The sequence below is a fragment of the Sturnus vulgaris genome, chromosome 20 (genome assembly GCF_052056855.1).
Source record: "Sturnus vulgaris isolate bStuVul1 chromosome 20, bStuVul1.hap1, whole genome shotgun sequence".
NCBI lineage: Eukaryota > Metazoa > Chordata > Aves > Passeriformes > Sturnidae > Sturnus > Sturnus vulgaris.
In genome coordinates this window covers 5,985,372-6,012,087 of record NC_142262.1, presented here as the reverse complement: position 1 = coordinate 6,012,087, position 26,716 = coordinate 5,985,372, and the positions used below count along the sequence as shown (strand labels likewise).

Genomic DNA, 26,716 nt, shown 5'->3' with positions numbered 1-26,716 from the left:
GGGGAGCATGGTCATGGATGCTGGGCTTTTCCCAACTCCACTGTGCCAGGGTACTGCCACCTTGCCTTTCCAGCCTGGTCCTGCCTTTGCTTGCTCATCTTGCAAAGCCTTTGGAGCCAGACTATTCCCTCATGTCCTCCTGTGGGGACCCCATCATGATGGGACCTCACTCTAGAGGGACACCAGCAGGGACCATCCTTATTCCTGTGCCAAAATATCACACTCCTCTTTGCTTAAGCAAAGAAATCTCTGCCTGCCTGCACCTGGCCAGGTGTTTGGGTATGTGAGAGTTATCTCCTTCCTGGGCAGAGTCACATCATGGCACAGATCCCTCCCTGCAGCAGCTGCTCCCCCATCCCCAACATGTAGAGATTTTTTTTTGCCACAGAGGATTTTGCAGCATGGCAGCCTGACCCTCTTGTGCCTTCTGCCAGGTCAGCTTTGCCTCTCACTAAGTGATGGCTCTTTCCTTCATGTGCATGAACTGCTCCCATCTGGGCCCCGTCAAAACCAATTCAGCTGGCAAAGGATCGAACTGGATTTAAATGCAAAGCAGAGCCTCTCCTCCTCCAGCATTGGCTTTCTCTGCTCCCTTTGGTGCCCTTTTGCTCTCCTCCAATCCTAGCCCACCCATCTTGGAGTGCTGCATCCTACTCAGAGCATTGCTGCAATCCTGGAGAGCCTGCTGAGTGCCAGGGAAAGCCAAAGGGGATGCAGGAATGGGACACTGCTGTGGCAGAGAAAAAAAATAAAGGACTCAAGCCCTTAAAGCCAAGAAACAGGTCAAAAACACTATAAGGGATAAGGGATAAAAGTGCTGCAGGGTCAAACCCCAACCAGACAGAGGGAAATTCCTCAGGTAGCCCTTAGTGCAGCTCTTTGGTTCCCAGATGGAGCAAACTGCCCCCATGAGCACCCATGGCCACAGCAGAGCACAGGAGAAAGGGATGAGCTGAGCTGTGCATGGAGGAATCCTGCATCTGAGCAGGTGTCAGGAAAGAGGCCAGAGCCAAACTGGGGCCCTGGAGAGTGTGTGCCAGGGCAATCCTCAAAACCCAGCTGGGTTTGCTTACGTACCAGATGAAGTGAGTCATGTTTTTATGGAGGTCTCACATAAGGGCCTCAACCAGGTTCCCCAGTGAAATGCCAGGGGAGGAGACTGAGGTTTCCATGCGGTCCTGGTGACCACAACCTAGCAATTCTGTTTCTGCCTTCACATTTTTTCTCTGCCCTTTATGTGTAAGACATGGCAGGAGGGAAGCAGCAGCACAGTGTGAGCTCCGCAGCACCCAGCAGGACCCCGAGCTCCAGCTCTGCTGCTTTCCCTGCCATTTCCTTTTCCATGATGTCAGGGGAGAAGAGAAGCAGCAAACTATATCTGTGGGGCAGCATCAGGTGGGGAAAGCATGTCATACTGGGGCTGTACACTCCCACAGACACAGCATCCATAGGAATCCTTCCCAGCCACCACCAGTTTGGAATAGGCTTCAACCCACACTGCCCACCTCCCCCCCCACCCCCCAAAAAAGCATTTCATCTTCTCCATTCTCTGAGAACTTTCTAGCTCTGACAAAGGTTAGCATTGTGGAGAAGCCATTTTGTGCATTTTTGCCCCAAATCTGCCTCTTGGATGCTGTCCTTGCTCCTGCTGGCCACTTCCATGGGATGCCATTAAGAGCTTCTCATCTCTGTTAAACTGTCCAGATCAATCTCATGAACTCATGGAGGGTAAATGACTTCTTTGTGACAATGTAATGCAATTAGTGCTAATTATAGAGTGTGTAATTACAGTAAAACTTGCTGGAGATGAGAATAGTGCTGTATTATCAAAACTCTGCTTAGGGAAACACGGCTTTGGCTGTAGGTTACAGAGTTGTATGGGGGAAAAGGGGAGAGGAAAAAAGTGATGAATGACATAATTATGTTGCATTATTTTTAGAGGAGGGGATTTGGGGAGTTTGCTTGCAAGAGAAGACTTTGAAGGTTACCAGGCATTGCAAGCAGCAATCTAAAGCCCTCTAAAGATGATTCAATATAATTCTGACCTCTCCCAGCATAAGACACAGATGTACTGAGGATGGATGCTTGCTCACAGCCCAAAATATGCAGAAGTGGTTTGGGTTTAATGCTGAGTGGGGCTTGGGCTGGCGAGCCAGAGCTGTGGGATGGAGATGTGCCCTGACTTGGTGTCTCCCTGGCCACTGTAGGACCCAGCATCCACAATCTTCCTGGCAGGGCACAGGTACACCTGCTCTGCTCAGGCTGTGGGAAGAGGGTGGCCACAGACTGAGATCTCCCCACACTTTGCTGCAGGCCCAGCAGCTTGCAGGAACACAGCTTGTTCTGGCTCTGTTCAGATAAGGACTTCCATGACCTCTGCATCCGTGTGGATTGAAATGGGCTTTAAGCCATCCTCATCAAAAAACCCCATGGTGTGATTTTGGAGTTACCCTGTGCAGGGCCAGCAGCTAGGCTTTGATGTTTGTGGTTCCCTTCCAGCTCAGGAGATTTTATGATTCTATTCTATGATTCAAAACCCAAAACAACAAAAATCCCTAATGGTTTATTGTTTTCCTGCGAGAGAGCTTTACACCAGGGGATAATTTGGAGCTGTCAGAGCTCATGGGGTTCCTCTCTGCCTTCCTGTGCCCACATTCTGCTCCCCACCGAGCTGGGCTGTGCATCATCCCCTTTTTGAGCTGTGTGGCTCTGGGGTTACTCCAGGCTCAGACACTTGTTTGGCCAAGACTGAGGAGCCCTGTTTGTGCTTTGCTCATTGTAATGGTAACGAGCCTCTTCAAAGACTTTGTAGGAAAGTTAAACACTTCTGGAATATTTTTCTTACGATTGAAGAGGAGCTGGGGCTGGAGGTGGTTGGCAGGCTGCTTAATTCAGGAACAGACACCACTTCTTTCTCTCTTTGCTTCCTGAACATTTCTAATGTTTGTTATGATTTTTTCTCTCTCTGTTGAAGGCTGTATTAAACAGTGATCTTCACTGAAGTCTTCATAAACAACCTTAAGGATGTCTTTCTCCCTCCTGGTTTTGAGCACTGAATTTCAGGGATGAAAGAGGCTGCAGGAAACCCTGTTGTGTTCATAGGTGATAGAAAGGGATGCCACAGCCCCCACTCCATCCTAGCTCCATCTAAATCTGGATGGGGTTTCAGAAATTGGAAGGAGGGCTATGGTGCCCTCTGGTCTCAGCAGGGAGCTGTGACCCCATGGCTGCAGCAGCCAGAGCAAGATTCCTGCTGGGTGCTCTTGGTGAAGCTTCCAGCATGGGGCCTTCACCCCACGGTGCCAGATGGCTCCACAGGCAGGCAGGGCTTCTCTGAAGGGCATTTCAGCTGTACAAGGCTGATCAAGGGGCTGTTTCACTCCCTGGTTCAGACACAGGGAAGAAAGAGCTGGTGTGGGACTGCCTACAGGCTCCCCTGCTTGCAGCCTCCCACTGCATCAGTCTCTTCATCCCTTAAAAATGAAACTAAGGCAGAGGCAGGGTGAATGTTGCTTTTTCATCCCATTTGCCTCTGTTGAGCTGTCTGACCCGAGGAGCAGCACATGAGGACGTGGCAGCAGTGTCCTCTGTGCTGCCCGGGCACCCTGAGCATGCCCATGGAAGAGGCTGATTTGCACACACAATTACCCAATGTGCAGCCACTGCCACAGCCACAGCCCCTCTGTGCCACAGGAAAAGCTGCACCAAACCCTCTCCCAGGAGCCTGGCTCTCTCCTGGGCTTTCCAGGATGGATATGAGTGTCCTGGAAACTGGGAGCCTCCTCTGCAGCCCCACTGTGTCCTGACTAATCCCAAATTAGGTGCTCTGTGCTCTGAGCAGAGGTCTTAGAACAACATCAAGCCAATACTTGTCATCATGAACCTCCAGGACTTCAATATCTGCAGCTGAGCTGTGCAATTTAATGTTTTAAGTTACTTTTGGGCGGATAAAGGGTAGCCAAGACCTGGGCACAGATGAAATCCATGGCTGTGGATGTTCCGTGCTGCCTTCCCACAGCCTTTGGAGCAGAGCATCCCGAACAAGCTGCATCCCTGACTCACGGAAACCTGCTGGGTAAAAGAAAGCCCTCAGCAGTCTCCCTTGCTGCTGAGCTGACTCAAATCCACCTGTGAAAAGCCTGGAGGTTTTTTTTAAGTTTTAGGACCTTTTCAAAGGTAATTCTTTAGTTTCTTTTCAGTTCTTCAGCTGAACTTGCTGCTGCTTCAAAAGCCTCATTAGTCAAGTGTCCTGGCTGGGACACATGGTGCAGCCAGATCCAGCAGGCTGCAGGGTTCATGCTCTCTGTGTGCTATTCTTTTTCTTCTGTTCAGCTTGATTGAAATGAGTATTTTTAAAATTAAGCAACACCCACGAATGCGGTGAGACTCGCAAGGCTCCAAACGCAGCCGCTGAGTGAAAGCAGAGCACAGCCAAGCTGGCAAGAGCCGGGGGAAATTTCATTCCAGCTTTCTGAAGATACAACGCCGCCTAAATAATTTCCCCTTGTCTTTTCCAGCACCGATGGCCTAATATCACCCACTGATGGCTGTGCTTTGTAGATAAAGGGTGTCTATATGCCCAGTTTTGGAAGGTTTTTAACGCTGAATAAATCTCAGCCTATCTCTCCCCAGCAGTGCAGGGCTCGGTGTGTGCAGGGGGTGGGCAGCTCTCAGGGGTGGCCCTGCCTGCAGCCCCTGCTGCTTTGTCACCATTTCCTCGTGTGACCTTGGTCACATGCCTTGCCTGTGCAGCATCCCCAGCACCCAGCTGTGAAAGGGGAGAGTTCAAGCTTTCCTTGGAAAGTGCCCTCAGCAGAAACTCTCTGTGTGACTCTGCCGGGTTTTCACATCTTCTGCTTCCTGAGCAGGAGTGATCCTGGCCATGGGAGCAGAGTCAGGGCTGAGAGCAAGGTGCTTCAGAGAAGCAATGCTGGCTAAGTGTGGGAAGGACTTGGCTGGAATTTCTGTGCTCTGTTACAGGCTCTCTGGGTAAGCAGAACCCCTTGAACCCTTCTTGTGATGCTCTGAGCATCACTTTTGAAAACCCTTTACCTCAGGGTTGCTGCCTGGCATTGCACTCAGGCAATCCTTCCCTCTGCATTGGGTTTTACATGACAGAAACCCCAGCATGCTCCAAATCACTGTCTCCAGGTGGAATAGGAATGAGTTTCACCTGCCTGGTCCATCTTGAGCCATCCCTGTTGCCTGTCAGCTGAGCTCTGGGAGTTTTCCTGCTTGGAGAAGCATTTGCCAAAGGTTTGCATCAGCTCCCTCTCTGCCTCCCACCAGCAGCCCGTTGTACGTCTGGCTTTGCAGATGCTCCACTTTTATTCTTAGAAAGTCCTAGATATTTCCGCTTTCCTTCTGAATAACTCCAGTGATCGGGGGTTGATGATCACCCTGACGAGCTGTGAATCCATCCTATTTAATGCTGAGTTTCTCTCTGAGCCTTTAACTTGGCTGGGCACCAGGTTGGTGGCAGCGGTGCTGACAGGCATCGTGCCTTCCCCTCTGAGCAGAGATGACATTTGAATTGAAGCTTCATCAGGAGCCTTTTACACTGCAGATTTCCAATGCATAAATGCTATATATGCTGGTAAATGTACTTGTCACCTCACCAGCTGGTGACATCCTGACATTTGCTCTCGCTGAGTATTTTCCCCTGGCAGGGATGTGGATTGATTCTTCCCGTGCTTCCCCTTGCCTTGGGAAGTGACCTTAGAGCTGGGGACCGGTGGTGTTCTCACTGGACTTGCTCTTTAGTGACTGAGCTTTATTGGCATTTTTTTCTGAGTTCTCTCAAGGCACTTGAGCTGTTGGTTACCAGCAAGGTGTGGACTCTGTGTCTGGGGCTGAGCTTGGCAGTGCTGTGACACCAGTTCTGGTGGCAGTGTCCAGCAACACAGGCAGGAGACCACCTTCTTTCTCTTGGTCATGGTGTTCAAGTGTTTGCTCAAGTCTCTGCATTGTTGTTTGGCTTGTTCCTTTAAATATGGCATTATAATTGTTTTTTAATAAGTTAAATCAAAATGCATTTTACAGCACGTCCCTTGCAGCTTACAAGCAGTCACATCTCTGGAAGTGCGTCTGGAGCTGTCATTAATCAGAAAATGATTTGTCTTGGTGCACGTAACCACGTGCTGCTCTGAGTTTTGCTGGCAGCCTCTGTTTTAATAATGGATGAAAGAAAAGCTGTGTGTTTGATATGGGCTTTTTACCTGAATATTGCCAACCACACAGAAATCTTTTTGAACAGCAAGTGAAACTTGACAGCAATGAAAGCCAGGGGAAGCACTGCCCCTGTCCTCACCCTAGCTAAAGCTTGCTCAATGCAGGGTGGGATTTTGTGAACATGCTGCCTTCCATTCTGGTCAGTGGCTGAGAACAAATTTGCAGTATCCATAAGTGCCTGTCCAACCTCCATCTCCTGGGACTGCCCCATTGCTGTGGGGGTCAGCTAAGCAGAGAGCAATATGTTGAGGCTATTTTAATCTTAGATATGGTTTGATCATCATCATCATTCTCATTAGAGCCTATCAAGTAAAGCCTCACTGCATGAACATGGAGTTGTTCATTTGGGGGCTGGAAGGGGAGCCTTCTTCACCCTGGGGCACCCCTCACCTGCTGGAGGCAGGAGGGAGGAGAGTGGGTTTGGCTGATCACAGCAAAAACAAACCTCCAGTGTGCTGCAGCCATGGCAAACCCAGCTCAGCACTGATAGATCCTTCGGGATTTCAGCAGGGAGCAAAGGGACAGCACTGATGCCTGGTGTAAGGAGCAACCAAAACCTCCTCCAGAAACTTGATGCCTAATCAGGTGAGATTAATTCAGAGCGGGTCAAGCATGGAGGAAGGTTGTGACTGAGAAACAGAGAGCCTGTCTGTCAGATGGGGCTGGAAGAACTTGATTTGTTTGACTTTGCAAAATCAAGGCTGAGAGGAGATGTGCTTTGTCCTCCGTAAATACATGGGTGGGTAAACATCAGGGACAAATAACATCTAGAGAAGTTACTTTAAAGACAGTGCTGCTGTAAGAAAAAATGGATATGAGCTTGTCCTGAATAAATTCAAGCTGGAAATTAGGCTTGTAGCCATCACAGTCAGAGGGAGAGAACCACCCAGCTTGTTTGGAGATGGAATTTGGTAATTTTTGGAAGAGATTAATATGCTGTGGTTGCCTGTGGCAGTGGGAACCTGACTGTCCAGTGAGCCTCAGGGTTGTCTTCTTTACCTTTGCCTGGCTCTTCTTCTTCAAGAATATTCTGGGCAGAGCTCTTGGATCTTCCCACAGCCAGAGAGCAAAGTCCTGGAGGTGTGACTGATGACTCTGTTGTGCTTGAGCAAAGGTGCCATGAGAAGAGTGAGAGGTGCTGGGGCACCCCAGGGACTTGCAGCCATCCAGGTGCATCCTAGACTAAGTCCTGTGAATGTTGCTCCTCTATGGAGCTGGGAAATAACCCTATCAGACAGTGGGAGTACTGGAGGTTCCTAGGTCCATGTTGGCCCCATTCTTTATCTGCAAGTGTCACCAGTTTTGGTCCCACCTGCTAAGGGTCTCTTCTGGGCAGAGGCAGCAGAGCTCAGTGCCCTGTACTGCTCATGTCCTGTGTCCTGCAGAGGGGTCTGCACCAGATGTTCTTCCTTTCAGGACTGTGGTGGTGCTCAGCACAACAAACTCCGATTCATTACAGTATCTGTTATATTGATGGAAATTTCCTCTCTGGAGTGTGCAGGGACTTTCAGAAGCTTCTGCCTGGCTCTGTGCAAAAACAGTAACCAAAGCAGAAGAGAGAGAGAGAGATCTGTGGCTGTGTGAGCTGGTGTATCACATTCCCCCCTCATTGACTTTATCCTGACACACAAACAAGCCTTAATTAATTCCTCTGGCAAACTTTCCTGATGGGAGAGACGCAGTAACAAGTTCCTCTGTGAGTGGTTGGCATTTAATGTTTGCTTTGTAATGTTTGATAATCTAACATTTCTCCACTGGATCCATGACAGTCCTCTGTGGTTTTGTGTCTTTCTCAGGATGCTGGAGTATTCCCTGGACCTGCAGAACGTCAGCTTCTCAGCCGTCCGCACCGTCCGAGTCCTGCGGCCACTCAGGGCCATCAACAGGGTCCCCAGTAAGTCAGATCCTTTTTCCTCCTGTTGGGGCCAGCTGCCTGGATCCACGTCCCAAAGATGGGAGGGCAAACCCAGATGCTTTGGTCTTACATCACAGCCCAAATATTTGCCCAAGCCTGGTAGCGCTGGGTCCTACCACCACTGTCTGGGTTCCTTTTGACACCTGTGGCATCAGAGACGAGTCAATAAGTTATCCAGGACTGTCTTCAGACACCTCCTTTCTCATCTGGAGAGGGTTTGAGGAGGCTGCTAAAGGGCTGCAGGTGATAGGGACTGACTGAGCCAACAGCCTTTGCCAGGCACTACAGGCAGTGGGGTCTGAGCCATGCTGCTCCCACCTTCCCTGGGATATTTCATCCTTCCCTGGAGAAATTGGGGTGAGGAAATCTTGTTGTGCCTGGAGGTAGCCCCCTGGGAGGTGCTGAGGAACCCATAGCTGGTCCATACAGCCCAAACCCCCAGCATCTCCAAAGCAGACCTGGGATGGGCAGTGGCTCATCAGCCCTGGTGTGTCAGGGGATGGACAAGGCTCTCAGCCCTGCTTTAAGCACAGTGGGTGGCATTGCCTGCTGCTGCACGGCGGCCCAGCCACATTTGGCACTGGCCACCACAAACCCTCCTCCTGCCCCATGCTGGGCAAATCCCAGTGCTCCATGACAGACACTGAGCACCCTCAGATGCTGCATGGGTCAGGTATGTTAAGTGTAAGTACAACTGCACCAGAAGCCTCCTTTTCCTGGTCCTACAATCCTGGTCATCAAATCATCAAAAACGTACTGTTTTAGCCAAATTGAATCCAAGTCTGCACTCCCCTGTCTGAACTGGCCCAATGCCTTGATGAGAACTAATCTGCTTCAGTTCTCTCTGCTGATGCTGGAAGTGCCTGGGATCTATTTATTTTCCTGCTCCCGACTCTTGAACTTAATCTGGCTTTGCTGCTGATGTTTCAATCATTACAGAAGCTTCAGAATCCTGTTTGCAATGGTTATTTTTTTTTATCCCTACTGCTGAATTGGTGGACAGCTGAATTTATCCACTACTGTCTAACTGGGGATGTAATTCACTTAATGTGTTTTGAAATCCTGGGTAATTTATCTTGTCTTCTCTGCAATGTAGTTACAGTGGGATAGAAATGCAAGGTGGGAAAAATAAAAAATGAGCTTTGTATGATGATCAATGCAATAACCACAGAAAGTAATTTTAGTTAATTAGGAGTTGATGCAAGGTCGTTGTTCCCCGGTAAAGGAGTAGAAGAAAAACTCTGAGAGAGGAGGTGACAGCATCAGGATAAGAGAAAAAAGTCCTTCTGAAGTATCAAAGTGAAGAGTGCAACAGTAGAGCTTTCTTTAGATAAAAACCAATATAAGCAAGTGAGAGAGTGCAGCACATGGGGAAAGAAGGAGAGTGAGAGATGAGCAGAATATTCCACAGATGTCAGATTAAATCAATTTTTTGTGTGTAAATGTCAAGTTGAAGTCACCATCAATTTGTCTTTGTTACAGAACTGGCTGTTCTCTGTTGTGAGAATTAACTGCCAGAGAGAGTCCTGTATTTTAGGGAAGAGAGGACGATTAGGGTGGATGAGGGGAAATAGGGAGGGAAGGGAATTTTGAAATACACTGCATGGAGAAAGAAATAAGATTGAGCAAAGGTGAACATCAGAATTTAATCTGAGGGAAGAAAGGAAACATAATTGCTAGAAAACTTCGGAGAAGAGGACTTGAGGAGCAGGGGAGGGAGGTCTGGTGTCCAGCAGCAAGGCAGGAATGAAAGGGGGTGTTCCAGGGGCTTTGAAGGGATGGGAAGCTGTGACTTTTCACAAGCCATGTGTGGGTGATGAGGATAGAAGGAAAATAATAGAAGGAAATATAGGTGGAACAGTATCTGTGGAAAGGAAGAGGTCAGGAGGACAGAGCTGGAACAAGACAATTCAACGTGAACTTTTCCCCTTTGCCTCAGGTATGCGCATCCTGGTGACGCTGCTTTTGGACACGCTGCCCATGCTGGGGAACGTTCTCCTCCTCTGCTTCTTCGTCTTCTTCATCTTTGGCATTGTGGGAGTCCAGCTGTGGGCAGGTTTGCTCAGGAACCGCTGCTTCCTCCCTGAGAACTTCAGCATGTGAGTCTGTGTGGGCAGCTGCAGTGTCTCCCCAGCCTGAGGGAGGCTGTCCCTCCGGGATCTCCTCTGTAAAAAAATCCCTTCTCTTCTGTAAATGCTCCTAAATGCCACCATCACTCCTGCTTGGGCACACACAGTGGGAACAGAGCTGTGACAATTCACCATTTGCATTTGCAGGCTGTCCTTAACCCTCAGCTGGCACTGGGGAACCTCTCTGATTGCTAAAAGCCTCCAAAAAAAGCCTCTTTAAATGGCAGTTCAGGTGTGAGGTTTAGGGAAACGTCTGGGTGCCTTGGGGACACCCATACTGTTTCAAAGGCAAAAACAAAGCAAAGCAATGGCACAAGCACATGGCATTAAAAGCAAGTGGCAAAAGCAATGGCAAACAGCAAGTGGCTTACTCATTCAATTCAAATAATTTAATTCAATCCTTACATTCTCATCTCTCTCTGAAGGATTCCGAGAGACCCCTGGCTTACTAACTCCAGCATTCAGGCTTTCTAAATTTAGACCTTTTCTGTGTGGAGACTCCCAGGTCTCAATCCCCTCCAGTGGCTGGTGATGTTTATTGCCACAACTTTTGTAGTCCCACCCAAACTCCAGGAAAAGCTAATGGAACTACTGTGCATTTTTGATGCTAGACAATTTTCAGCCTCAGAGCAAGAGATAGTCCCTATCCCAAACTATTAATTTTCACAGATCCCTGAATTTTAAGGCCAAAAGAACTGTTGTGATCAGTTTTCTGGCCTGATGTAGCACTGTTTGAACAGTGGTTGAAATACCTGGTAGCTGACAGCCTCGTTCGGGGTTTCCTGCCTGTTCTACCTACCTGCTTTTTTCCATCACTTCCATCCCTTTAAATGCTTGGAGAAGGGCAGGTGACAGCAAATCCTTGATGGCTCTGCCAAGCTCTGCCATGCAGGTCACATTTCAGTGGATTGCTGACTCCCCAGGGTGGATCTGGCTGGATTCACACCCGGATGGAGGAATCCTACAAGCCCAAAGCTTCTTTTCTGTACACAGCAGGACCACGTTGCTGCTGCTGCAGTGGCCAGGCTGGCAGGAAGCATCTTCCAACCTCTCCCACCCACCTCCTAATCAACTCCCACTCCTCTTGCAGGTCTTGCCCTCGAGGGGTGGCTGGAAGTGTCATTACCAGCACACGTCCCTGTTAAGTAAATGTCAGCAGAGCAGGGGGACAGCTTCACCACTGAGTAAATCCAATAGAGCCACAGGTTTGGGTGCTGTTTAATTGAGCCAGAATTCCAGGGGTTTAGATAGGCTTTGAAGGGTATTACAGGCAATTCTGCAGGAATTAACCGGGCTGAACTAGGCTTAAAAATATCTTTGCAAGCTTTAGTGGGAGTCCTGGCAGCATTAAGGAGATAGTGTGTGCAGAGCAAGGAGCCAGTTTCTGACTGGCCATGGGTTGTTTCATCTCCCTGAAGAGTATTTTTGCCTGGTTTGCTGTGGTAAGGCCACCCTCAGAGGGAATTTAGAGCTTATCCGTGGGCTGAACTGACACGGTGAAATGCAGATGAAGTCCCTATCTCTGATTTTTAGGAATCTTGGGAGGTCCTTGTACATAGTCTCCCTAAATGATTCTCAGCATCTCCAGAAGGACAGGACAGACAGGAGCTTAAACTGACCAATTTCCATCCTACTGCAGCAAAGACATTTCAGAGAAGCCCTGTCACACTGAATCCTTCTCTTAGTCTCCTAAAGTCAAAGCCAGAGTGCTTCCAAAGAGAGTAACTTTTAGTAATGCCATCAGAGGGATTGCCAAGGAGCTGAGTGCACTGCCTCAGTTTCTCAAAACCCAGATAAAGACATCAGCTCACCCTGTGAGGCTGCAGTAACTCCAAGGGGATTCCTTCTTTAAAAAACAGCTTTAAGATCCAGAAAAGCAGATATCAGACTGTGCTGTTACAGCTGTCTCCTTGCCAGATTGCCTGCAGTCAGTTTGCAAGCCCCAGCCCTGTCTGGACTTTTTCAGCCCCTACACGGTAGATTTGGAGCGGTACTACCAGACAGAGAACGAAGATGAAAATCCCTTCATCTGCTCCCAGCCCCGGGAGAACGGGATGCGCTACTGCCGGAGCATCCCAACGAGGAGGGAAGAGGGGCTGGAGTGCACCCTGGATTATTACTCCTACAATGACACCACCAACACGTCCTGTGTGAACTGGAACCAGTACTACACCAACTGCTCTGCTGGGGAGCACAACCCCTTCAAGGGAGCCATCAACTTCGATAACATTGGCTACGCCTGGATTGCAATATTTCAGGTGAGCCCTGTCTGCCAACGGGCACAGGTGGGAAAGCAGCAGGTCCTGCCCCCAGCGTGTTCCCAGGGGCTGTGTAATTGCACTCCTGGGGGCTCTTTTGCACTTGTGAGCACTTCTATAGTAATGCACAGGTGCTCAAAGTATTAGGGATACGATATGATGTGTGTTTTGAGAACATCTCCACCTCACATGCATGGACAAAACCCCGTGGGTGTTTAGTCTGATGATGCTGGTGTGGGGCAGTACCTAGAGACTGCTCTTCTCTCTGCAAAATGCACTAGGGTCCCTTAAGTCCAGCTGGAAAGAGATTCAGCCTGGGCAGCTGGAAATGTGGCTGTTGGCATTGGGAGGAGCAGGAGTTGGCTCCTCAGCGTCTTGTACTACACCAGGACCGACTACGGGGTGTCAGACATGACCCAGCCAGAAGAAGCATTGCCTGTGTGCTCTGTTTTAACTGAGCCTTGAGGAGTTTTTTTCCCTTCCTGTCTCCACCAGGTCATCACGCTGGAAGGCTGGGTGGACATCATGTACTTTGTCATGGATGCACACTCCTTCTACAACTTCATCTACTTCATCCTCCTGATCATTGTGAGTGGCCTTAGGGGAGCAGGGGGGTCCTCCTGGCATTTGGAGAGAGCAGAGTGGAGTCACCCAGAGAAGCAGGGCAGAGGGTGCAGTAAATATAAAAGCTGAAGTAGCAACCAGCCCTCTGGGAGAAATGCAGCTTCCCTACAGAATTGTGCTGCAGCTGCATTTTGCTGCAATCATGAGGAAGGAAAGGAAGATATGTTCAAGCTGTGATAGATACACTTCTGTTGTTGCTGCTGCTTCTACTACTTCTCTCCTTGTGCTCCAAGCTTCTCTGTCTTGCTTGCCACCTTGAATTTAAGTTTTAAAGTAGGCAAATTTCACCTGGCCAGTTTTCGAGTGCCAGAAAGGGAAGAGGCTGCCCAAAAATTCCCCAGCATTGAAGAACCCATCTGGCTGGGTCCTTGGTGCAGTGGGGATGTTTCAGGAACACAGTCCCAAACTTCAGAGAGCACGTTAAGAAAGGAGGGAAGAGATTACTGCCCACAGCCCACCCACACTTCACAGCATCATCTGAGGCCACCCACAAAGGAGCCAACAAAGAGTTTCTATGGGGTGGGCTCCATGATGGGCTTCATCTGTGCAAGCAGAACTGTCTACAGTGACTGGCTGAGCTCGTTGTCTAGACTCCCTTTATCGTCAAGGGAGAAAAATAGGTGCTTTAAGGGGGTGATTCATCTCCTCTGAAGGTAGACATTCAAAATAAATTAGATGCATTGCAGACTTGATGCACCTATTTCTCTCTTGACTCTAAAGGATCATTAGGTGCCTCACTCAGATGTGGCTAAGTGAGATGACTCCTTGTCTTGCTATGCTATTAGTCTAAGTCCAGAAAAATAGCTGCACATTGTCAGTTAGGTCATTGTGGGGATTTCTGCTCCTCATCAAGCCAGGACTCAAACCCTGACGAGAAAGTAGACGGTTGTTTAGTCCATGATGTTGTTTTTTAATATTAGCTTCCCCAAGAGAGAAACAAACCCTTCCTCTCAGCCTCCCCAAGATGACGAAGAGGAAGAGCAAGCAGTACTTTTCCAGATGCCGTGCGTGTAACGTTAGCAGCGTGTGATAGCCCGTTAGCATGTCAGTAATTCCCTGTGATCCAGGCTGGGCTGTGCAGAAGGCAGAACCTCATGAAACCCTGGTTGGAAAGAAAATCTCCAAGCTGTGGGTACAGGCTGTTGATGCCCTTGCATAACAGTCACCCGCAAATCCCGTTAGCAGGGGAAAGGGATCTGCTCGCAAGCTGCCCACACACTGGCAGAAAAAAAAGCTCCTATCAGGAAGGCTCAGTATTCATCCTAATGCCACTAATTGTGATAATTACAACTGCTGTCTGTGGAGAGAGAAAAACACCGTCTTAAAAGAGCAAGAGATTTTTGTCAAAATAATTTTCTCTCGTCTTTGATCTCTGACGTCCTCCACGGAGGGCTGGCGTGGGAGTCCCTGGGGTGGGAGCCTGGGGGGGTGAGTCAGCCCAGCCCTGCGGTGGGGATGGCTGGGGTTGTTTGCCCCCTACTCCTTGTGCCCTGCAGATCTGTGGGGTGCCACGGCCACACTGAGGCGGCTGACGTCCCCTGTCCCCTTAGGTGGGCTCCTTCTTCATGATCAACCTGTGCCTGGTGGTGATAGCCACGCAGTTCTCCGAGACGAAGCAGCGCGAGAGCCAGCTGATGAAGGAGCAGCGTGTGCGCTACCTGTCCAACGCCAGCACCCTGGCCAGCTTCTCAGAGCCGGGCAGCTGCTACGACGAGCTCCTCAAGTACCTGGTTTACATTGCCCGGAAAGGCAGCAAGCAGCTGGTGAAGGCCTACAGGGCAGCAGGCGTGAGGATGGGATTCCTCAGCAGCCCCACGAGCAAAGCGGGGCCCGAGCGGCACGCCAGGAAGCGCCGGAGCAGGAAGAGATCCTCCGTGCACCACCTCATCCACCACCACCACCACCACCACCACCACTACCACCTGGGCAACGGCAACCTGCGAGCGCCCCGTGCCAGCCCGGAGATCAGCGACGTGGAGACCAGCTCACTGCACAATGGCACCAACCGCCTGATGCTCCCTCCCTCGGCACCCAACTCCCTGGGGGCCCCCAGCGCCTCTCCCAGCAACACCGAGTCCGTGCACAGCATCTACCACGCCGACTGCCACTTCGAGCCAGTGCGCTGCCGGTCGTCCCTGACACAGCCAAGCCTCGGCTTGCCAAGCCCAGAAGGGATCCCCAGGAGCATGGTGGGCAGCAAGGTGTACCCCACGGTGCACTCCAGCACATCCCATGAGGTGCTGAAGGAGAAGAACCTGGGGGAGGCGGCCGTGGGAGCTGGGAGCAGCACCTTGACGAGCCTCAACATCCCACCCGGGCCGTACAGCACCATGCACAAACTTCTAGAGACACAGAGCACAGGTGAGCTGGGGTTGGATCTGCATCTGGGGCTGCTTTCCAGAAATACCATTTTTGTCCTAATTTTTTTCTCTCTCTGATTTTTTTCAGGGTTCTTTTCAGTCCACGTTACAGAGAAAGGCGATGGCTTTCCAGGTGAGATGAACAGAAATCTTCTGACCTACCTAATGCCTCTTATAGCCAAATTTAGGAGAGAGGTTTCAACCTCCCAGACTTCATACCTGCAATAATCCAAGGGATATGAGGGTTTTCAGTGAATCCATTTTCTCTGCAATTTCCATCTTGTAGATTAGACAAGTACAAGAGAGCTGGAGTGGGACTTTGACAAGGACATGTAGTGACAGGAAGGAGGGAATGGCTTTAAATTTTGCAGAGTGGGTTTAGATTAAATGTTAGGACAAAATTCCATTATTTTTCTCCATTCCCAAACCATTTATAGGGAAAACTTCCCAGGTCCTGTACTCCCAAAATCAACTTGAGCTTGCAGATGGACACCTTCCAGATCTGAGTCCTATCACACCCCTGAGCACTGTGTAGCTCTGCTCCCATGGGACACGAGGCTCAGGGAGATTGAGTGTCTGCTTTGTGTGAGTGCTCAAGGGCAATCACAGATGCCAAGTACTAAAAAACTGTGATTTGTTCAGGAAGCCTGTAAGATGCATTCAGTGTCTGACTCTTTCTTGAATCAGCGGTTTCACATCTTCACTGCAAGATGCTCCTTTTACCTCCACATCCTGAAATTTGGGAGTTCAGACCAGTCTAGTCCAAACACTCTCAGCCTCCAAGAAGTGTTTCTGGCCAAGCTTTCCCAGGCAGTCAGTGCCTTTTCTACCCCGCTGCAACAACACTGACCTTTCCAGCCAGGAGCTGTGCAGGGAACAGACCAAATCCTTCCCACAGCCCAGCACTGCCCAGAGACTAAACACACAGAACTGGGCTCTGAGTTGGTTTAGTGCAGGGTTTGCATTCTCACTGCTGGGTGCTGCCATGCAGGAGTCAGGTGCATGCATTGCCAGCTGGTGGGAATTTTGGGGAATATTGCAGTGGTATTTCACCCAGGAGACACCTGGCAGCTGCCACTAAGGCCAGCATGTGGAGAGGGAAGCTAGTGGTTTTGGAGCATCAGCAGAGGGAAATGGAAAAAAAGGCTGCTAACAGTCCTCCTGATAATTACAGCCAGGATCCTGCCAGGAACGGGGAAACCGATTGCTTCCTCCTTCCTGTAATGGCTAAGAGATGTAATGAGATGTGCTCAGGGTCCATGGCTGGGCTGGTATTTGGGGCAGCAAAGAGAACTTGATAAACAGAGAGAAGGCACTTGGGGAGCCCAGGTTTTAACCCAGCAGAAGCCTTTTTCCCATTAGGAACTGCCTGTCATGTCAGGGGCAAAGGCTTGGTGCTAACAGGGAGCAGGTGTTGCTTCCTGCAGCCCCCTGTCCCAGCTCACAAGCCGCCCTTTCCCTGCTCTGCTGGCATTTCAGGTCCCTGCCAAAGCTCCTGCAAGATCTCCAGCCCCTGCACCAAGCTGGAAGGAGGCTCCTGCACCCCTGAGAGCTGCCCCTACTGCCTCACAGCGCTGGCAGGCGAGGCTGAGCTGTCGGACAACGAGACGGCCGACTCCGACAGCGAGGGGGTCTACGAGTTCACACAGGATGCCCACTACAGTGACCAGAGGGATCCACAGAGGGGCAAAGCCAGGGCCAGGAGAGCCCACCTGGTGCTGGCCTTCTGGCACGTGGTGTGTGAGACCTTCCGGAAGATCGTGGACAGCAAATATTTTGGCCGTGGGATCATGGTGGCCATTCTTATTAACACGCTCAGCATGGGGATCGAGTACCACGAGCAGGTGAGTGCTGTCCTGGCAGCTCCTGGTGCAGAGGGGTTGAGGGTGGGGTTATGAGTCCCAGTCCAGCTGCTGGTGGAATGGTTTGGGGTGAGAGGCATTGGAAGGCTCTGGGAAGGGTCCCAGAATGGAATAAGGCAGGATTTTCCCTCTGAGACTGCTTCCAGGTTGCAGCAATCACCTTGACTGGTACCTTGGTACCTGGTACCTCTGTGAGCTCCTGCATCCTAACCCTGCCAGGGATGGTCAGCACCATGCTGAGACCACTGTCCCCTGGGCAGCACCAGCTGGTGCTGGGGTCTGTGGTGAGGGGACCAAGGAGAGGGAGCAGCCCTTTGCCACCAGGTCAGTGTGAGCCTGGCAGTGCTTGAGATGCTGCTGGCAGCTGTGGGCTCTGGGGTCAGTGCAGCTGCAGGCAGGGAACTCTATTGAATTTGCACTCCTTGGAGAGAAGGTAACAAATGGCTTTGCCTCCTCGGTGAACGCTCCAGCAGCAGCATGATGAGTCCAAAATAGACTCATCACTGGCTATTCCTTTGCTCGATTATCTGAGTCCTTGCAGGCAAGAGACTGCCTCTGCTCTAGCCTCTCACTGCTTGTCACCTAGCAGAGCTTTCCCTATATATAGTCATTAAGAAAAGGAGTTGCCACATTCCTCTTTAAACATCTCCATGAGGATGACAAGAACTCTGCTTTCAGAGGCTTTGCATGCTGTGGCCTCACATGGGTTTTGTGGCAGCTGCTGGGGCTGCCTGGCATGGTGCCCTTGATCCTGCCTCAAGCACATGCCTTGGGGCAGCAGGTGCATGCTTCCTTTGGGGTGAAGAGTTTATTAGTGGGGATGCAGGGATGTTGCAAAACCTTGTTAGAAACCAGACCCATTCTTGAGGGCTCCCAGCATGTTGCTTCTCCCGGGATGTCAGAGCTCTGTGCTCCCAGAGAGACACATCCACCTCTGTGCCAGTTTTGGCTGGGAGCTCATTGCATCTCAAGTCGTGACTCCACTTTTGCACTTTTTCACTTCTCCCATCCTGGCATGTTTCATGTTTGCTGAGTTGCTGGTGATGGCACACAGAGGTGTTTCTCCCCCAGATCCCCATGGAAGCGGTGGTGGCTGTGGATCCCAATTCCCCTGTCCTCCTGTGGCATTAATGCCTCAGTGACTGAGTGTCAGGGAGACGTGGCTGTGCTCAGTGTGTCCCTTCCAGCCAGCAGCCTCCCCCTGATGCCCTGATGCAGTCTGGCTGGCTAGGTATTGTTTTCAGTACACATTAAACAGCGGTGCACTCCAAACTCCTGCTGGTTTCACCTTCATTTGCTGCCCTTGGTGGGAGCTCTGCGGGGAAGCTTGACTGATTCTACCTTTATTTAATAATCTCGGGAAGATCATCTCCAAAGAAGCTGGGAGGAGGTGGCTCACAGAAACCAATAAACACTTTTATTCCTCCCTTGGCTGAAGGGTGAAGGCAGATCCATGGTGTCTTTGCTGTGATTGCCCAAGGAGAGGATTGTCAAAGCTTGTTGCCCTTTACCAGAAGCATCTTTGGGAGATTCTGGTGTGGGCTCCCACCCGGGGGGACCACCTCACTGGAGATGTGGGGCTGAGCAAGCTCCCATCATCAAACACCCTAAGTGTAACACAACTCCTGAATTCTTTGCCTTGGGAAAAATGGGGCAGGAGGTTTCTGCTTTCTGCCCTGGCCAGGGGTGAGTCCCATCAAACATCTGGATGTCAAGAGGCAGATTTTTGTGTGGTTTTTGGGTAACAAGGGTGAATGGAGCTGATAAGCGTGGGGGGACTTCAGACACTGTGGGTGGTTGCTTTCTTTAATGGTATTTTGAAGCTACTACTGTTCCAGATTCCTTTCTCCCAGGCATTTGGAGGGAATAGCAGAGCTTGTTTTTATTAGTTCATCTGCTGGAAGTGGCGGCAGAGAACAGAGAGGTGTTTCTTTGTAACCTCGTAAGGCTTAGAGTTGGCAATTTCATAATCTGACAGTTATGAGAGCAGGAATTAGAGGGGAAAAATGCTGGACCAGGCCTTCCTGCAGAGATTATAAACACTGAAACGTGATTATTTTCTTTTAAAAGAGCCTTTCCTAAAAGTGTGAGTGATCAACCATGTCAAATTTATCTTTACTGACTGATGTTTGCAAAGACATGAGGGTGCTTGAAGAGTACTTGACTCCATGATTTTCTATATTAAGCTCTCTGCTTATTTAGACAGTATTTACCTCTTGGGTTTTCCACATACTGCCCTGGGCACAGTGGGCTATATTAGGGTAACTATTTTAAGGGCCTGTTTTAAGGTGTCATGTCAAAACCTTGTGTTGTTTAGTGGCCCCTTGGCAGAGGGGCTGCTCCTCTCTGAAGGAAGGACGGGCTGGAGGTTACTCTAGAAGGAAGAGGCTTCTGCCCACCCATCTGCCCCCAGCAGTACTGGGTGGGATTGAGCACCTCTGGGACCACCAGAGCATCCTGGACTTCGGGACAGGAGCTGGTGAGCTGAGATCATCATAACAGCTAGGGAGAAAAGCTTGCTCCTCTGGAGGTTTGACATCTCACCTTGGACAGGCAGCCTGGAGGGACCTGAAGCAATCTTTCAGTCTCTTGTTTAACAGATGTGGCAACCAGAGTAGGCCAGGTTGGGGTATTTAAGATGACAGTGGTTCTCTGAAGGCACACACAAATGAGTGGCAATTGGGAGTGTGAAAAAACTGGCCCCCACCTCCTGCTGCTTGTTTGTATTGGCCCATCAGTCAGCCTGGCCAGACTGAGCACCCATGGCCAGGGCTGCTGGATGAAGCTCCTCTTCCACCCAAAGCTCTTTTCCATAGGCTACCTTCCACAGTAAATTGTCAACACACATTTTACCATCACATGGCTGGGGCTTCAAGAGCTGAGTTTCCTCTCAGCTCCTTCTGACATGAGCTGACTTTCTCACTCGACACCAGGTTGTTTCCACGTGGTTCCTGCACATGCCGGAGCTGTAGGTACACCTGACTGGGTGTAATTCAGTGTTTCCTCCCCACCCCAGCCATCCAGATCCAGCTCCTGCTGCTCTCCTGACTCTAGGTGCAGTGGGAGGGAGGCAGCACAGCGTGAGGTGCTCGCAGCACTCGCCACGTCGCGGCTGCTGGGCAGCACTGTGAAATTTTCCATCAGGGAAATGACAACCAGATTGCCACGGATTATTAATGTGGCTGCTAAATAGCTTGTTTTTCTACAGAGAGGAAGCAAAATGCAGGTAGAAACTATTAGCTTTGGGTAGAGGAATATAAATGTGATTTAAAGGTAGACTCGAGGGGATTTTAAATACACTGTTGAACCAATTGACTGATTCGCCTTAGGGAAGCTGAGCCTCTGCAGCACTGCGGGTTCAAACAGCTGCGGCTTTGCCAAAGATTGTTCTGCCATAGAGCAGGAGTAAAATGTGCTGCTAAACCAGAGGGTTTCTGTGCTGCTTTCCCCCCAGCCCTGGCTGTAAGCCAGGCTCTGTTCCATAATGTGCTGCTTTTATTTTCCTTTTCTTCCTCCAAGTCCTTTCTTGGAGTAAAAAGCAAAGGCTTTAGTATGAGGCGTGATGTTGGACTCCTCAGCAGGGGAAAGAATTCAGCAAGGGCTTCCTTGAGGAAGGGCTTTGGGGTTTTGTTTTTGTTTCTAAAATCTGGTTCATATGGTGCTTCCTGGCGGTTCTGAGTTTCCTTGTCTGAACTCGCATTGTATGAACTATACCCTACATATTCATTTGTTTAAATAGCACTTGAATTTCAGCCGCCGTCTCTGCGGTGTTTTGCCATTGTTAACATAACAAGAAAGAGACTGGAGAGTCCTTCACTGGCCTCCCCAAAGCTGCAATGGGTTCAAATCCCTGCCTGGCTCTTGTGTGGACTTGGATCTAGATTGATCCAAAATTCTGGTGGCTCTGAAGGAAGGAAGAAAGAAAGAATTGGTTCAGACCTGTGGGGAGCCTTTTGTTAATTTTTAAGAGCAAACTGGAGAGGTGACAAGGGTGAATGACTCTGTGACAGCACCCAAGGAGAACAGCTTATTATTCATGGGAGACAGTTCTTCAAGGAAGGGAGATGAGGCCATGCCTGACATCCCCCAGCAGTGTCAGCCAGTGGAGGACCCCCAGATACAGCAGCGTGTTGCAGGGATCCACAAAGCCACAGTGCCCCAAGCCAAGGTGGGCAAACTCCTTCTGCAGGAGACAGGAGCAGCCTAAGCCCATGGCAGTATCTCAAGCTGAATTCCTGGTATATCCTGCTGCAGGGGAGAGGGCAGGGTACAGATGATGTAGAGTTGTCACTGGTAACATTACGATCTAATAGCTTCTGGAGCACAGAAATATCAACCATCTGTACCAAGGAGTCAAAGGAAACCTTGCTGGCAAAATGCATTAAAGTGTCTATTTATGTAAATAGTCAAGGCTCAAGAACAAGAGGGTTGTCTTAATCAGCATCATAGAACATGAAATTTTTAGGTATCCAGGATGATGGAGAGGGGAGGTGAAGGGTTAGAAAACCTGCCAGCATGGAGCAACCATTAGGCTGCAGGTTCAAGCATTAATAATAGTCACCCAAATGGTATTTATGTACTTCTGCTTCTGCCTGAATTCAATGTGCAGGGAAGAAGGTAACTGGAAATTATTAGCTGTCATGACACCCACTGATTGATTTCTCCATGTGGGAGGAAAATTAGTTTGTTCCATGGAAAAATGGTGCAAGGGAACTGGGCAGTGGGGATGTGACAGGTTGGTGCCCCTGCTCTCAGGGTGCTTGAGTGTCCAAAGTTCTGGGCAGACTGGAGAGTAGCAGGTCTGGATCCCTACATGAGCACTGCCTCAAGAGGTAAGGGCATCTTTGGGATGAGAAATATTTGTTCCCAGGACTTGGTGATCGAGAGCATCCCAATCCCCACCAGTTTCAGGCCCAGTTGAATGTTTTGCTGCTGGTGGATGGCAGCTGCAGATTTGTCAGGTGTGTGGTGGCTGATCCTTTTTCCTATCCCTATGTCCTAAAATGAGATTTTGCCCAGTATTTGTTTGCCTCCAAAGGAGGCTGTGGGAGATCTGGGGATTGGTTGCAGCTCACCTGCATAGGGCAGCTGTGGACAACTGTGTGTCCCTTCCAGCCTCTGTGGCTCCATGCCAGGTCAATCCAGGGCACATATTTTGGCTCCTTTGATGCACATGGATTTGTGTCAGGTCTCCAGGTCAGGAAGGAAGGGAATCTTTTTGTTTTGTAAAATATTTTTGGTATCTCTTGCATCTCTTCTGAGTTGTTTTCTGCGAGTGCAAGGATTCAAACACCTGTCCTGTGTCCAGGCAGCAGCTGGTGCTGCACCAGGGGCTCTCTGCAGCACACACTGATGCAAACTGGTGCTGCACCCCTTAACCCTGTACCCTGGCTCACTCAACTGAATGGTAAAGACTGGCTTTGTGGTGAAATTTCTCATTTGATGCTTCCCCGTGTGAGTCTGATTCATTAGACTTGTTTTAGAAGGGCACTGATGCTGGTGTGTGCATCCCTGAATCAATGAAACAGCCTTTCCTTGGAAAACCTCCGTCTGCCCTGGGCTCTTCCCAGGAGCTCACGAGTCCTCGTGTTCATGCACTGTCTTCTCTTCCTGGAGGTATCTCCACTTCCACTCGGGTGCACATCCCATGTCTCTATTTAACTCCATTACACATCTCTCCAGCCCCGTGCCAGCTGCTCTTAGCCAAGCAATCAAAGCCTTGGCAGCTCAGTGAGGCTTTTCCCTCCCTCAGAGCCTGCTGGCTTTGCCCAGTGTAGGGCTTGGAGCTACTGTCAGCTTAATTCCTCAGCACTCCAGCTGCAAGGGGCACTCCCACAGCAGGAAAAGGAGGTGCCCTATGGGTTTGCATGTGCTGCATTCAATTAGCTCCTGCTTACGCAGAAATTACTCTTATTAATGGCTTGTTGTTGGAGACTGGAGGAGTCAGTGCTGATGGAAGTCATTGGAGCTGTTAATCGCTGGGATCACCGACTTCAAAACCAGCTCTCTGTTTGTTATTGGGGGTAATCCTTTTTATGGACCTTGGGGGTTCTTGTGCTTCTCGGGGATTTGAAGGGTTTATGGGGTCTTGTAGGAACTCGCATGTTTTATTTGACTCACTTGTGAAGCTCTTCCAGGGGAAAAAAATTGTGTGATTCTCTTAGTCATTAAAAAACAGGCTGTGCCTACAAAACAGACTTTATCCTGGTTCTGGAGACTGAATTATTTGAAAATTAAATGAGATTTCATGCAACTGGAAAGGTTATTTTTTTATCAGATAAGTCAGTTCTCTGCATGCTTTAGGGATGAGCCTATATAGATTCCTTAACACCTGCTAAAGTTTTTTTTCAGCTCCCTGGTCGGGGAACCATAAGTGTCAGTCCTTTCCTGTTAATTTAGTTCAGAGGCTGGAAATACTCGAGCTGCCTTAGATCCTATCACTACAGCTGTTGTTTCAGCTGCCATCCATACCCTTGTATTATCTCTGCTCAGGCAGCATTGAGAAGAGACTTCAGCTTGGTGAAATGGGAAAATTGTGTGCTCTTTCAAAACCTGCTTCATCCCTGTGTGGATAAAAAAATCACTGCTCTCTGCAGATAGCCAGGCATTTCTGTTCCTTCTTTGATTATTGTGGTTGTTCCCCTTGGGTGGGAGCCAGGAAATTCGGCTAGAACATCTGGAGCACCCTCAGCTTGCACCACAAACGCTTTCATCTGTAAGCACTTCGGGTTGTTGGTGTTTTCCCAGGGATCAGTCCATATTCTTCCCTGGCTCTCCTGACAGAGGTTTGCCAATGCTGTTGGCACCCATGACTCTGCCCTGCTGCCACTCGTGCACTCAGAGCCCATTCCCACCCTGCTCAGCCCCAGCAGGAGCAGGGACAGCAGTCGAGTGCTTTTCCCCTCATCTCTGCTGGATTTCAGCTCTTTGTTATAATTGTTTTTTTGCTGATGTTAGGAAACAAGCCGTGGATGTCTGTCAGCATTAGAGATAGTGTTACCAGCATCAGAAACCCAGGTTCAGCAGAACTGTGCAGGAGCCCTACAGTGACAGCGTTTTTCTTTCCCTCTTTTTATTTCCTCTCTCCCTCGGTCCCTTCTCAAGTACTAATGGGGAGATAAGTTTCCAACTTGGTTTAGATTAACCAGAAATAGAGGGCTTTAAATCTCAAGTACATACAAGGTGTGACCAAGTGGAAATGCTGCTTTTGTTCAGCTTAAGCTCCTTCGAAACCTGGGCAGAGGGATGAGCCGGTTCATGTTTTTCTTGCATTTTCTGGGATAATATTCGTCCAGAAATCTCAAGCAGAGAGAGATAAGGAGATCAGGCAAGAATATCTGCTGTGCCTCCTGAGAGTGATAAAGAGAACCCAGCTGCAGGCTTGGTGGAGGAGGAGGTGGTCTGCAGGCCCCGTTTATGGGTCATGGCAGGTCCCTTCAGGGTGGGTCAGTTCAATTCTCCCTCAAATTTGGGGCTCATCCCCTCATTTGCACCCCACTCTCAAGGTACACAAGAGGTGTCTGGGGGCTCAGCCCCGTATGGGCAATGGGGGCCAGGGAATTCAGTTTTTTGCCGTGGTTCCTCAACAAAGATGTGCTGGAGAGGAAGGTCTTGCTCCAGGAGGTTCCATGTCCACAGGACTCAGCTCCTTCTCTCTGCACATGTGGGACGAGAAGGGATAATTGGAATTGGAATGGGGAAGGCTGGGTGGAAGACAAGGAGATTAGCAGAGGTGGTGGAGGGGGAATCCCTCCTGTGCAGACAGCTCTGATTTTTCTGAAATGAAAGCTGCTTTCCTCCTTTTCTTACAGCATTACTTGCTGTGGCATGAAATATTCAGCCTCCATTCAGCCTCTAAGAAAATCCTTCTTTTCCATGCAGTGAAGGGATGTAACTGGACTTGTTCACTTGTCTGTCAAAGTCATTTCCTTATGATAAATGCCTATAAATCCTGAACATCCCAGCAGTGCTCCTCCAGCCCACTGAGCAGTGAGCACACCATCCTTTTCCACGTCTCCAGCCCCAGGAGGAGCAGAGCAAAACCTACTGCAATCCTGCTACTTTCTGAATTGTTTTCTTTAACCAGTTTGGCAAAGGAGAAGCAGAGGAATCCTATCAGACCCTGATTAAGCAGGGCTCAGGTTTGCTCTGCTGGACACAGGACAATAGTTAAAGCTTGATACCTTTTAAGGAGCCCCAAAGACAATGAATGTCACTTCTGAAAATATGAGTGGATTGAGTTTCTATTTATAAAGTTGCAAGCAGCTCTGGAGCCAACAGAGCTGTATTTACTGAAGGGAACCAAAGTGGAATTTTGGATGGTTGTGGCTCGGTGGGTGCACTGATACAGGGGGATTAACGTGGATGTGATGGGGACAGTGCATGGAGAAGGCTTGTGGGTTGAGTGAGGACACAGCCATGAGCTGTCAGTCATGGGAAACTGAGCGTGGGAGAGGGCAGAGAAAGGGCACCTCATTTTGTTAATTAAGAGCTGCTTGTGTTCAGAATTTCTTGCATTTTGCCCCGGGACTTTGTGGTCTGGCTCCTGTTTCAGGGTGGACCTGGTGTGTGTCTGCACCCATGTGGAGGATGGAGAGGATCTTAACAAAGCAATGTTAAGTTGAAAATCCTATCTTTGTGTGACCCATTTGATTTTCTTTCTTATGTATATATATTAGAAATCTGCAAGTGATGAGTCAGTAAAACGCTGTTGGTGTTTCCTGTGAAAGAGCTGAGGTTGCTATTTTCTTTCTGTGTTATTTTTCCTAGTTGCCATGGTAATGATTTCAGAAAGGTCTTATTCTTGCAGCAGTTTGAATGGGTTAGAGGTTTTTACGGTCTTCTGGATCCGCTCACAGAAGCAGAGTGATATCCCAAGGACATCCCTTGGGATCAGGAGGGATCTGCCTCCTGGCTGGTCATCCCATCCCTCTCTCTGTGGTGAGACAAAGTGAGTTTTTCTGTTTCATTGTTAGCAAGAGAGAGAGGAAAGACCCTGGGGTGCTTCTGTTCTTTTGTGTTGGCATCCCAGGAGCAGGGGCTGGGCAAGAGCAGGCTGGGCTGCAGCCCGGAGCTCATTGTGTGGGGTGTGGGGTGGGTGGGTCTGTGCCAGCCATACCCACGGCACTGCGTGCACGTCTGATGATGATGGTGAAGACCCTGTGCCCTAAATGGGGCACAGCTGGAGGAAGACAGGAGCTGAAAGCCTTGTAAGCTCTGGGCACTGTCTGCCAGGGCACTTGGTTGCACTTCATCCAGCAGCAGGGCTTGTTTTTCAGAAATTGGGGAACACAGGCTCCAGGGCTTGCATGGCCCCAGCTCCTGTCCTCACCTTCTT

General features: G+C 49.7%; 1 protein-coding gene across 24 annotated transcripts in view; it reads left to right on the top strand.

Moving 5' to 3' along the window:
• The window catches only part of CACNA1G (calcium voltage-gated channel subunit alpha1 G), a 142,048-nt gene that overhangs the window by 45,942 nt on the left and 69,390 nt on the right, over positions 1–26,716 (top strand). For all 24 annotated transcript variants that reach the window (XR_015807857.1, XM_088176774.1, XM_088176785.1 and 21 more), the window contains exons 4-10: positions 8,028–8,125; positions 10,086–10,245; positions 12,242–12,533; positions 13,029–13,121; positions 14,708–15,518; positions 15,606–15,650; positions 16,997–17,361. Coding sequence is in view for 23 of the 24 variants with exons in the window: in XM_088176774.1 (XP_088032900.1) it covers positions 8,028–8,125; positions 10,086–10,245; positions 12,242–12,533; positions 13,029–13,121; positions 14,708–15,518; positions 15,606–15,650; positions 16,997–17,361 (1,864 nt within the window). In the remaining variant the exon portion in view is untranslated. The remainder of the gene's footprint in view (positions 1–8,027; positions 8,126–10,085; positions 10,246–12,241; positions 12,534–13,028; positions 13,122–14,707; positions 15,519–15,605; positions 15,651–16,996; positions 17,362–26,716) is intronic.